At 34.0% G+C, this 13823-nt stretch overlaps 1 protein-coding gene across 2 annotated transcripts in view; it reads right to left on the reverse strand.

The window, feature by feature from the left end:
- Positions 1–275: 275 nt before the first annotated feature.
- LOC123522901 (uncharacterized) overlaps positions 276–13823 on the reverse strand; it is a 35005-nt gene continuing 21457 nt past the window's right edge. Inside the window, exons 2-3 of one of the 2 annotated variants that reach the window (XM_045300409.2) lie at positions 12080–12203; positions 276–9716 (exon numbers count right to left, since the gene is read on the reverse strand). In XM_045300409.2, the coding sequence (XP_045156344.2) occupies positions 7589–9715 (2127 nt within the window). In that variant the 5' untranslated portion in view covers position 9716; positions 12080–12203 and the 3' untranslated portion in view covers positions 276–7588. The remainder of the gene's footprint in view (positions 9717–12079; positions 12204–13823) is intronic. The other variant, XM_045300408.2, reaches the window with a different exon arrangement.

The raw sequence follows: 13823 nt of genomic DNA on the forward strand, positions 1-13823 counted from the left end.
TTTTCAAATTTAATGATTATTTTGCACAGAAAACATCATTTTATAACATATACAATCGATTTATGACTATTACCACGGAAGCACATTTTTGACCGAATTACTGCATTATGACCTAAAGCAATTACCTTCAAACTGGATTGCCTCCCTTACATTAGCTAAAGTCGTGTAATTCATGACCCAAGTCAATAATTCTTTGTCATACATTTTGCGTTTATCTAATATTTTGCTTTAGGTAATGCTCGCATGTTACTCCATAGAAAGCAATAACACATGTAGCCAGTGTATAAATCACGTTGTTTTATAGATTCATATAGAAGTGATATTCATGTAAAGATATAAAACGTTTCTGTAACGAAACATTATGTTAGCTTATAAAAATGAACATTGCGAAATTCGTGTTGTCATGTAACAGAAAACGAAAACATTTAAATAAATTTCATTTCTTTTGAAACTTTGAATCCCGCCAAACATTGAAATCTGAAAATTATTTCATCAACGAGCTTTCCCACAAACACATGTATACATAATAGTTTTCCTCGAGAAAAACGAAACTTCTGTGAAGATACTTGTATTCCCATTTTGACTGATTTTTCTTCTCCATATAACGGTACTTTTGTTTAACTTTCATGCCTAGAAGTTTACTCTTTAAAACATGATAAAATAAAGTAATAAACTAAGCATGACAGGCAATGGCAAAGAAAAGCCCGAGCAATTTAACAAACTTAAAAAACACACATGTTACTAAAACACACACACACACACACACACACACACATGTTTTATCAAGCCCGCCCGCTTAGCTCAGTAGGTAAGAGTGTTGGTCTACGGATCGCGGGGTCGTGAGTTCGATCCTCGGGCGGGGCGTATGTGGCTATTTGATAAACGACATTGTGTCTGAAATCATTAGTCCTCCACCTCTGATTCATGTAGGGAAGTTGACAGTTACTTGCGGCGAACAGGCGTGTACTGGTACAGAACCCAGAAAAACTGGTTAAGTTAACTGCCCGCCGTTACAAGACTGAAATACTGATGAAAAACGGCGTTAAACCCAAAACAAACAAACAAACAAAACATGTTTTGTTAACTGGTCTTGATCCAAGGTTTTCCATTGAAATCAAAGAAAGAAGAATCTATTGAATTATGAATCAAATATCTGATTTCTTTTCTGATCAGCATTAGTGTATGTGTATCATAGAGATCCTAACTCATCTTTTTTAAACAATTAACTCTGATTCATCCTGTCTGCTTATTTATAGTGTCTAAGTTACTTGATTATACATAAATCAAATATGTCATTCAGATATGTGTTTGTACATACTATACAATTTTATCCTGAAAACTAAAGTATTTTGCTGTAAAGGTGGCTGTTTTTCATGCTTTCTACGAACAAAACCGTAACAAAAAAATGAAGGCCGAACTAAAGAGATAATCCTACCGTGCAAACTCATGGAAAGCATGCCATTTTTTTCAAGCTTGGATTTCATTTCTAAAATAGACATATTGCGGGTCCGTTAATTTCACCCTTTCTTTGCACATCGTGGAAATTATGCTGGGTCTTTTGTTTAAATAAATGTACACATTCTCTCACCTTATCAGCTTTCAATGAACTTGAAAATTACACTTTTTCGTTAGAAAATTATTCTTTGAAGTAGTTTTTCTCCTGTCGTCAAGTGTTTCCATATTCCAAAGATATTTAGCTTTCAGTCGGAAATTATGTATACTTTATATTGACTCTTATTGTTCTCATAAACAGTTTGGTAAAAACTCAAAGCTCTGTTCTATTCTGTTCTTATCATTTTTTTCTTTTCTTTTCTTTTCTTTTCTTTTGCTAATTAGACACTTATGAACGTTATTATTTCAAAAGACTATATTGAATCGTACGTCAGTTGTTGGTACATGCAGTTCCGTAAATTAACACGGTTTACGTTACATCACAACTTTAAGAAATCCACAAGTTTTTATTTCTTGATATACTTTGAAATAAACTGGAAGCAAGAAGCCTTTACCCTATGACACTTAAAATTATATTGTTGTATTGTTTATAAAGTCAAGAATACCTACATATGTGATAATAAATTGTCATCTTTGGAAAATATGATTTATTTGCCTCTAAAGTAAAAGAAATTGACAATTTACTGTTTTTCACTATATGTTCAATATAAGCGACGGTGATACTTTTAAAACAATGTTGGAAGCAAGAAGATGTTCAGTTAGAATAAATATTTTCACATTAAATTGAAGAGAAGAAATTGAAGTTTACTGTCATATCTGGTAAAATATTCACAAACCAAAAGACATATTGGAAATTAATCATTAAAAATAAATTTCCTGTATAATCTATTGCTCAAAGTAATATCAAGGTCATAACAGCCTAAATAGTTTTCCCTATATATTCTATATAAAACTGACCTTTTTCAAAGAGCTACCAAACATAGCTTGACCCATTTCAGAGAACAAATCCTTACCTCATTTTAAAGAGTTATGATAAAACTGATATAAAATGAAGAGAAAAGTAGGGGGTCATGTATCTTCTAAGACAGATTTCTCTGATCACATTTGCCTACTGTAAACTGACATCAAGATCACACTGCTGTGACCTGGAAGTACTACTCATACTAAAATTGAGCTTGACTTCACCAAATACAACCTGCTCTCCCAATTCACCTACCAAAATGTCAATAATACATCCACAATGAAATTTAAACAGAAACTAGCCTCAATTTAGACCTCTGTTGCCATGCCAAGTGAAAAAATAGTATTCCAAATCCTGGCAGCCATTACGCGACTAGACAAGATGGCTCCCACGCTGGTTCCTTTAGTTTAGTTAGGCCTCAATAGGGAAACCAATATTGATTATCGGATAATTTTCAAGGGGGACAACCTACTATGATAAGCCAGTCAAATATAATAAAAGCTGGGGATGCCTAACATTATTCTGTATAATATAAGTTTCAAGTTTATTTATTAGATCCATTAGGCTCATAAGCCCATGAGGACAACATTTCAATACATGTATGACGAACAGAGAAAAATGCAAATACATAGTACATACATATATCATACATTGCATGTCGGAGATAGTTACATTCATATCAGTACAAAGTGTTATATACTAATACGTTATTCACATTTTTAGAGAATTATTAAATTAAAAGGAACAGGAAAATACGTAATTCTAATATGACGTAACAGGTGTATCTAGCGTATAATGGGAATAGTACTCCAACTACAGTCGACCTTTATCGAAAACGAAAGACGTAAAGGTTAACATGTTGGCTATTCTCATACGTATAATTGATCTTTAAGGGATGTGTCTCACAGAGACAATGAAGTAATAACATACATTTCAAACGATATGACTAAGTCTTTGCAACCGGAGTAATATTTCCATACAACCAAAACATCTAACGTAATTACATAACTTACAAGATATACAACAATTTCTAGCCCTAACGTCTAAACATATATTCATTTCTTACGGTAAATGCATTGTGAACATACATTCCTAACTTCTTTATCACGATTCTATTTTCAGACTTTATCAGATCTATAAAATTCAACATGTTTGGTCTTTTCCAAAAGTAAGACGGTATGAATTGTTTCCGTAAATCATTGTATAATGGACATTCAATTACAAAATGAAATTCATCTTCAAGCACATTACAAATGCAACATTTTCTTTCATTTACAGGAATACGTATTGGTTTTATCCATCTTTCAGACTCGATTTGTAACTTATGCGGAGAAACTCTTAACCTAGCTAATGCTTGACAAAATTCATTTACTGAAAAGCAGTCTAAATATGTTTGAAAATTGAAAGACGCAGTATTTTTGTAAAACAAAGCTCTACTAGAATCATTTAATCTACTATGCCAATTTTGAATAAATTGATCTGTTAATCTTTGTCTAACTAATTTTAAAAATAAATCTACATCACCAACATTTTGTTCCAACCACGCTGTATAAAATCCAAGCGTACATAGTAAATTTTTTACCATAGAACACCAATTAACTTCTCGGTGATCACTTTCAAAATCAGCTTTTAACATATTATATACCATTCTAATATATTTGTTTTCTGGTATTTATACAGTTTTCAACCAATATTCAATAATTTTATAACTATGTGTAACTTTCACAGATGTTCTGCCCAACTCACCATATACAAAATCATTTTGTGTTGTTTTTTCACACCTAAAAGACTTTTACTGAATCGTAAATGCACTCTTTCTAAAGACAAATCGTTTGCGAAACCACATACTGCACTACAATAGCTTAATATCGGCATTACTAGTTTATCAAATAACTCTAATTTATGTTTAGGCGGTATACATGCAAATTTGTACAAGTATTTGTTCAACTTAAATATGGCCTTCTGTGCCTGACCAGCTAAAGTACTTTGGGCTGTACTTAAGGAACCACCACATGTAAATACTACTACTAGATATGAGAATTTATTAACAATTTCAATTGGTTCACCCTCATAATAAAAACATAATTTTTTTGGTAACATATCACCTTTTCTGAAAATCATAACTTTTGTTTTTGCTGTATTTACTTTAAGTTGCCACGTTCTACAATAATCACTTAAAACAAAAAGACTATGTTGTAATTCTTCTGCTGAATTAGAAAAAATAACAATGTCATCTGCATATAATAGGAAAAATATCTTAAACATATTAACACCAATCCGCTCTGTGCCACTGCGAATAAAGACGTCTTCTAGATCATTTATGAAAAGTGTAAAGAGAAAGGGAGATAAGCACTCCCCTTGTCTGACCCCGAGCATATATGTATATTCCCCTAAGTTTATTTAAATATTTAACACGTGACTTGACTGATTGGCACATGGTTTTTATGATATCTAAAATTTTACCACGAAGTCCTAATTATATCATCTTATACCATAAATTATCTCTAACAACATAATCAAACGCTTTTGTGTAGTCTATAAACACTGTAAAAAGTTGTTTCCCCTGATTCAAAACCGTTCAATACAAAGACATTGACAATGGTACTCATATTAGATCATATTAAATCCAGCCTGTGCCTCTACATATACATTGTAATATTCAGCCCAACTTTTCAATCGGTTATTAATGATACGTGTAAAGAGTTTTCCAAGACAACTCAACAATGTTATACCACGATAATTATCAACAGTATTAATACTACCTTTCTTATGTAGCGGAATGACAAAACCATCTGACCATTTTTCAGGAAAATAACGCATTTCAAAAATCTTATTAAAAAAGTATATACAAGACAGGAACAAGTGTGTTTTTACCAACAATAAAAAAAAACTCGTTTAACAATAAATCTGGACCTCCGGACTTCTTATTTTTCAGTTGTTTAATAGCGGACAGTATTTCATCAGTAGAAATCGAGTCATTAAGCTCTTCAAACATAATACTAAACTCCTCATTTTGACCTTTCATTGAAGAATAAAATATCTTCATTCGGACAGAAAAATCTATCATCCGGATTGTTAACCGCTTTAAAATATTTTTTCAAAGGTTGACAATGGTATATTTGATTGTTCCACGCCTCCTGCATCTTTTAACATAGCCCAGTATAATTTCGCGTTCTTAACTCTAGCATTTAACAACTTGGAGGTTTTCTCTTTATCATGATTAAATCTACATTTTCTAATATAAATCTTGTACTCCGTTCTAGCTGTTACCATATTCACTCGGTTAACGTCCGTTGGATTTTGACGAAACTTATTCAACACCTTAAAAAATACTTTTTTCTCGTAGCACTCTTCGTTAAACCAAGGCTGATTTTTTTCAGTGTATTAGAAATATTTTGATTCTTTGTACTATTAATATTTTTTCATATAAAGCGGCATAGCAACCTTACCAACAATATCTTGAAATTCATTCAAACATGTATCTATATCACTATTAGAAATACATGACGATATTTCATTTGAGTTTTTCTGTAATATCAGTACTCGCTAATTGTTCAAGAAAATGCTCATTCATATCAGATTTCCATACATATTTTGAATTTATACTTTCACATTCCTCACTACAGTTACCATCTAATAGTATATCTTCTAAGCTATTCAAACAAAATGAACAAGATACAAGACAATGGTCCGACAAAATATTTGGATCATCGATCTCAAATTTTTCAATACAGTTAAATAATATTTGTTTGCATAAAACATAATCAATCACACTGCATCCAGGATTATTTATAAAAGTAAATTTACCTATGTCAGAATCTTTTCCTATTCTACCGTTCAAAATTCTTAAACCAGTCTGTTTACAAAAATCCAGCAATAAGAGACCATTATTATTTACATGACCTTGATCTTGTGATTTTCTCTGTATTTCTGTGTTAGACAGCGACGTGCCTTGGGAAACAGTCGCACATTCTTTTGTAGCGGTCATTTCAGTTAACGGTTGTATATTTTCATGGGTGACAGACTTCACTGTTACATCTGGTACACATGATCCATTTATTGACGAATGACTGAGATTCTGAGTCACATGATCAATTTATTGACGAATGACTGAGATTCTGAGTTTTTTCATTACAGTATAAATCATTTGAATATAAAGTGCTTACACTTAGTCCTTGAGATAAAACTCCTTCAGGTACTGATGGGGTTACATGATCGGTAGAGAAACTTTCAGAAATTTGACACAGAGTGTTTATTCTGTCATCGGGGGCACTGACAGTTGTGGGGTATTGGATATCATGTATCGTTCTTTCTAAAAGGGACTGGTCACAGTCTGTGTGAGCATTTCTACTAGACGTGTCCGCAGAATTTTCCGATGAGCCGTTTAAAAACAAAGATCTATTCGTGTCTGGTGCTCCTTTCCACTCGCGGGTGTGTTCTGGTCGCTGGGCATTACCTGATGTGGTTCCTGTTTGTTGACTGGCATGAGATCGAGCAGGAGGGTATACATTTCTCATTTCAGCTCCGGATGAGAATCCCTGGTGCGTAGCTGGCACCCTTTGAGTGTTTGGAATTGTCGGGTATATAAATGACTGGGGCGGGGCATGTACGTTACGTTGTTATAGGGAACATATCCGGTACCACATGGGTCCTGATGAGCCCCAGTACCACGTGATATATGATTACTTATAAAGCCAATGTTCTGTATTCTGTTGCTCTGCATGTAGAAACTCCAGTCTGGAAATTCATCATATATTACTCTGCCATCTGCAATGAATTTTGCCGGATATACTATATTTACTTTGGATCTTGGATTTGAAGCTCTATACTGTTTAAATTTTGGCCAAAGTCTGGATCTTGCCATTTGTAGTATCTCTTTTGGTGGAATTAACATTTGAAAACTTTTCCTGAGAGCGTTTAGTTATTTGGTTCTATTTAGTGACTTATAAAGTGGATGTATATATAACCAGAGTTAACAATAGGATATGGGAAACAAAAGAAAATTAAGTATTTCTTTTCCCAGGTCCAAATTGTCAGATATTAAAACTTACAAGATCAAAAGATAAAAGCATTTTTATGTGATCGGCTTAAGCCCATTTGGGCCTCCTGATATGGATAATTTCTGATACGTGAAATTATACGTCAATATCTCTTTTCGATGAAACTTCACAGGAGTTACTGGTTACGAGCATGGTCATTTACCAAAGTGGATAGAAGCCTACATATATGGATCTTAGCAGCATTGTTTCTTTCCCTTACATTTAGGGATAACGAATAATAATGTAAAGCATCTGCTGCTCGGTTCTCGTGTTCCATACATTGTCCAAGAAGATTCAGAGCTGTTTCCCTGTGTCCAAGGTTTTTTTCCTGGTCAATGGTCCTGATAAGGTTGGAAAGTGCTCTTTGCTTGTCATCTTGTCTCTCAAGATACCTGTAGGTCTTGTATTGTAGAAAGTACAGGAAAGATAGGGAATCAACAACGGCCCAATTCATCCAGTAGTCATGTATTCTTCTGAAAGCAAGATCCTCTCCTGTAGATCTGAACAGTTCATACTGTAGTTCAGATGGAATGCAGTTAATTTCACATGGCAGAAATTTGACACAAAAGGCTGCATTGTACTGTAGAGCTTCTTCATTATGATTGGCAGATAATGCATTGAACCCTCTTCTCTTGGGTCGATGGATGTAATTATAGCATCCACAAATAGGCTCAACGATATTGTGATCATAGCTTCCTTCAATATTCCCGAGTACAATCTCCGTTCTTTGACTATCCCCAATACAGTAAAACATGGATGCTAGCTTCAGTTTTCCAGATGAAACATCAGTGTTCAGACCTAGTGAGATCCAGGTTAGAGCTTCTTCTGATATACCATTGTACTGTTGAATACTGAAGGATGCCAGGATTGATCCTATTGTTGTACAGAAAGATGGAGCAAGAAGGCTGCAAGCTGTTCTGGCCAATCCTTGGCGTTGGTTAGAAGCAGTGACTAGTTTGAAAAGATACCTCAGCAATGTTCCAATAGCCACTTCATAACTGGCATTGCTAATAAATGATAGACATGGTCTTATGTTTATAGTAATATCTACTGCAGTTTGTTTAAGTAAGTTTCCTGTAACAACGTCACTTGTTTTGTATGGGCATATTAAATTATTCAACTTTGTCATAAGCCTTGCACAAAGATCATCACACTCAATTCCCAGTAATGCTTTACCTTCACTGTGTATAATATACTGCATTATTTCAAGAAGGTGAGGCTTAGATTCATGATTAATATGCCCTACCATCAAATTATTTCCTGGTATGATGAAATGTGGACAGTTTTGATTCAAAATACAGTTGTATAGGACAAATAGACACATTGATAGACAGCTAAGCAAGTTATTTTCTTTCCAGAAATTTGAATGTGTATTTGCAATTACTTTGAACAGAACTGTTTTACACATGAAACTTGAAATGGTATCTTCATAGTGTGGCTTAATGTAAGTTTTTGATATCATCTTCATCAACACATAGCACCGAATCTGTGTGATATTGAGATTAAACATTAAACACCTTTCCGCAAGGGATGTTGATATTCTCCATTCAAACTCCTCTTTGTCACCGTTTTTGTTTCCAACTCCAACAACAAAGCATCCGGTTCTGCTACAATATCTCCTCATATCATATGAAGGCCACTGACCTACTCCTTGCTGATTTAACCATTGTCTGGCTTGTTGAGGCCATGATTTACAGGGGTAAGCATTAACATAGTCTATGTCATAACCCGAAGGTTGTCTAGGTGGTGTAACTGCTGGACCATGTTGTACTCCTTCCTCCCATCTGAAAAGCCTTACCATTGCTTTAGTTATGTCAGATATTATTCTATTTGTTAATAGTATTCTCCCTGCCCTGTCTTTAACATGGTATTTATTAAGTACACAATCGAAAAATGGAAGGGGAACATCACTCCTCAGACTCTGTAGCAAACAGTGGCCAGGTGATACAGTCTCATCCTGGATCATCAAATGATTTATGACACCTGGTTGCCAGTGGCTTAAGTCTTGTATTATGTTAAAGTTATGACAACTCGTAAGCACATCAATATCTGAATTAAATCCCAATGTAGTTGTGCCTTCTGATCGGCTACCTACAAGGTATACAGAAGAAAATGGATTTGTTCCTAATATTATACCCATAGATTCATTCAGCAGGCATGTTCTTCTACGCTTCAGCACAACCCTCTCATCCACTCCTATATCAGCAAGAACTTCTGACAGTCTCGCTGACACAGTCTGTGTATACTCTGGTGCTTGAAACATTCTGAAAGTACATTTATCACATATTTGACATTGTGGAAGTAACATAAAGCTAGTACAGAATTGGTATTACACTAGTGTAAAAGAGCTTTGACGTTTACATCGTTCTAAGTATAGAAGACGCTGTTCTCATTTACTTGGTCTATAATAAGTAAAGATAGAAGAAATTTTGGTGTTTTAGCAGGAAAAGTTAACATGTTATAAAAAGAATATTACACTTGTGTCTATCCGCATTGAGTTTATTTATCTCGTTGAATAAAAATGATATTTTTTTATCATTGTATGAAAAGACACTCATGTAATATCCTGTATTAAAAGAACCTTAATACATGTAATTCCTTTGCAGTTTGATTCATGTCTATTTTTGTAGCATTTTGCTCATAGGCTATCAGATAGCCTCTAAGTTCATCATTTATTAGTCACTTATTAGTTGAAAACCAGTTGAGGATACTAAACAATTGGCTTTTCCGTCAGTATATCTGCAATTTCATGTCCGGTGCATTCTAGGCACAAGTGTTCCTTATGATGAGCAACCAATGGCAAAGACCCCTAGCTCGAAAGTCAATGTAACACTTGGAGGTCAAAGGTCAACAGGGCTTTTTTCCTGACCGATCTGTAACTAACCAATCCTTGAAGTGATTTTGATGTTACAATGAAAAAAAAGAATGTTCCCAATTATGTGACAATGTGTCATGCACAACTTTCAGACCCCTAGCTTAAACATCAATATCACACTTGGCAGTCAAAGGATAACATGGCATGAACAGAGTTTGTTTCGTGTCCGGTCAAGGCCTCTGCCAAGCATTAGGATAATTTAATATTTCTAAGCATAAATAGTGCCAGGTGATGTGTCTTTTTTAAAATCCTCTGATCTCTGGCTTATTGGAGAAGGTTACACATTGCTGATCAAAATGTTTTTTTTTCCTTTCCAGTCCATAACTCTGTAATCCATAAAAGAATTTTAATATTACTTGACACAAATGATGAGATAACATGTTGTGTGCAAAACTTTGATCCCCTAGCTAAAAGGTCAAGGTCATACTTGGATGTCAAAGATCAGCATTACTTTTTTTCCTTTCCAGTCGGTAGCACAAAAATTTTCATGAAGGGATTTTAATGTGAATTGGCACAAATGTTTCCCATAATAAAATGATGTATCATTTGTAAAACCCAGATCCAGAGCTCAAAGGTCAAGGTCACACTTGAGGTCAAGCGTCTGGATAATTTTTGTATGGTCTGAACCATCCATTAATATTTCTGATATCACGTGGCAGAAATGTTCCCCATAAGGAGACAACTTGTCTTGCGCAACACTCAAATCCCTAACTTAAAGGTCAACACACAGTTGGAGTTTGAAGGTCAGTAGGAATTTTTTTCCTATCTGGTCCACAATTCTTCCATCCACCAAGGAATTTGAATATTACTTTACACAAACGCACTATGTAAAAACGTTATCAATCGGTGCGTACTATGTGAAACATCATGATCATTAAATGCGTATTTACAGCAGATTGAAACTGAAAGTTAAAGAAACAAGTAGGTTTCGTTTATTTAAAAAGAAACCTAGGAGAGGTCCAGTGTTATTCCTTTCAAAGTTATATCAAGGACATAGATAATAATTATCTACATGTAATTGTTACCACAAAACGACTTGCTTATATCCAATTGTTGTCTGCAGTTTACCCAACTGAGCTATGTTGCCATATACATAGTAACTATTTAAAATGAAAGAAATACCAATATTTGATTGTCAAGTAACTGGGTAACCATTATGAATTATTATTTCGTCAGTTATCATGAAATAGACTCGTCCTCGCGTTTCGGCAGGAATCGCGTTATCATTGGGGATTAGTACATTGGCATATCCACTTTTATATCAATTCTAGTTGGCACGGCTCCAACCTTGTTTTACAAAATAGGTCAAATTGTACATGTTTTACATGCAGAATTAACAGAATTAATGAAGTTTGACACGCTTCAGTAATTTTGCGACAAACAAAAAAACAAATGTACAGTAATCGAACGATAATTTGATATTGGTCAACAAACGCAGTCGGCCGTATTATTTATCAGTTTAGGTAAATCACGCATAGACGATATGGATTAGTATCTCAAACTGAGACTCGATGAACGAAGTACTGTATTAGCGCAATCCGTTAGGCCGCTAGGTATGACACCCGAGGTCCGGAGTTCGATACTGGGTTGAAGTAAACTTTTTTACACTTTTTTTTCAGCATAGATACAATACCAGTTTTTCCACTGGCTTTGAAAATAATACGACAATACAACATACACGGGTTTTTCGTGAACATCCATTTACACCGATGGAATATAAGTACAGTACCCCCACATTATACACTAACATACCATTCCATAGCTCGAAATGTCGAACATTGAAAAAGCTTCTGATGAGCGATTTCATTATTCTGATGATTCTAGGAAGATCATTCGACATGTTCTATTGTAATTTTGAAATGATGATAATTTTTCTCTGAAATAAAAAAAACAACTGAAATTAAACTAAAATAAAGCAGGCCTACATAAAACATTTCCTTAGAAAATAAACCTTTTGCGAGTTTCGAACTCGTACTATTTTTTTGCACTGCATTTGAAAACCGACAGCTTAGCAACTTGAGCTATTTCGCCATTCAAGTAAATGTTAATTTTTATTTGACAAGAATCATAAGAATGCCTATCTAATTTACCGTGATAACTGATCAACCTAAATTATCTATCTCTGACTCGCCTGACATTTTCGCGCCATTTTTATTATCGTTCGCCGACTGTACGTATCGTGTCGACTTTTGAAAGACAAATATTTGTACAAAATATTTTTAGAATTAAACAAAAAATAAAGAAGTTATGACAAGTACAATGAAAATGTGCACTAGTAAAGTTTCACAAAAATCGGCCTGTATTTTGTTAAATACATCATGCAGCGACCATCAGGGTTCTACATCAGATTATGTAATATTAAGGACACGTCACGGCTGAGATAGTTTAGCATTATTACAATACACAGTCGGTATTGAAATTGTGTTTCCAATACATGTGCTCATTAGATAAATCCTCAATATCTATGTGAAAATAAAGGATATGTGTTGTATGGCTGCAACACTATGAGTTGCTCTAATTACTGACAAATGACTGGAACAATAGGAATTCGTACGAGAGATGGATAGACAAAACGGCAGTGAGGTAACAATATATTCTTTTATTGTTTTAACGTATGAGTTGTAAGCTACAATAAAGAATACCCATTTTATGAAAATGAAACTGGAAGGTAGAAATAACAGAAAAAATATTAATTAGGTCATGAGTCATCATATACCTGTCAAAATTTGTCATTAGTTTTCACGAGCTGTCAAAAATTATTTTCATCTCTCTATTCTGCAAATGCATTGTTTTTGAAAGTTTCTTTGATGGATATTGTAGTGTGTAACTTACTTTACATTCCACATTAATATTTGTGCTTGAAATTGTTTTGTTGAGCTCACCGACGTCACATATGAATGTCTATTGTTTTAGTTTATTGTCTGTTATAAAGGTACCAAATCTCAATATTAAGGTATAAGAATTGTTCCTTTCTGGTAGACAAAGGAAATTATTTGGCTGAATCATAATATAACGGTTTTTAAAAGAACTGAATATTCTTTGTTGTTTGTTATTCACCGGAAATTCAAAAAGTGATATCACCTTAAACCGCGCACAAGCCAACACAACATCACGAAACATCCTAGGTAACATCCACGTGACTATAGATAAACCACTTGACGACATGCTGAAGTTACTATGTTTATAAGAATTAAAACATCATGCAAAATATTTGAAGACGAGTTCAAGATGTTATCAGATGTTATCATTGACGAAATGAAATTTGTTTAAACGGGCTGAATACAAACAAGAAATATCTTTAAAAATGATGGTCGGTGAATTGTAATAAGGAAAGAAGTTTATGAATTTTTCATCTAACATTCATCTTTCATCTAACATTTTTCAAATTGCAAAACTAAACACCGCACTTTAACAATTTAAATGGTTCTCTTTTAATTTTTCGCAAAGGTTTCGTAGGGTTGCAATTTTGTTTCGTTTATCCTTAGACGAATAATTA

The sequence above is a fragment of the Mercenaria mercenaria genome, chromosome 8 (assembly GCF_021730395.1).
Source record: "Mercenaria mercenaria strain notata chromosome 8, MADL_Memer_1, whole genome shotgun sequence".
Taxonomy (NCBI): Eukaryota; Metazoa; Mollusca; class Bivalvia; order Venerida; family Veneridae; genus Mercenaria; species Mercenaria mercenaria.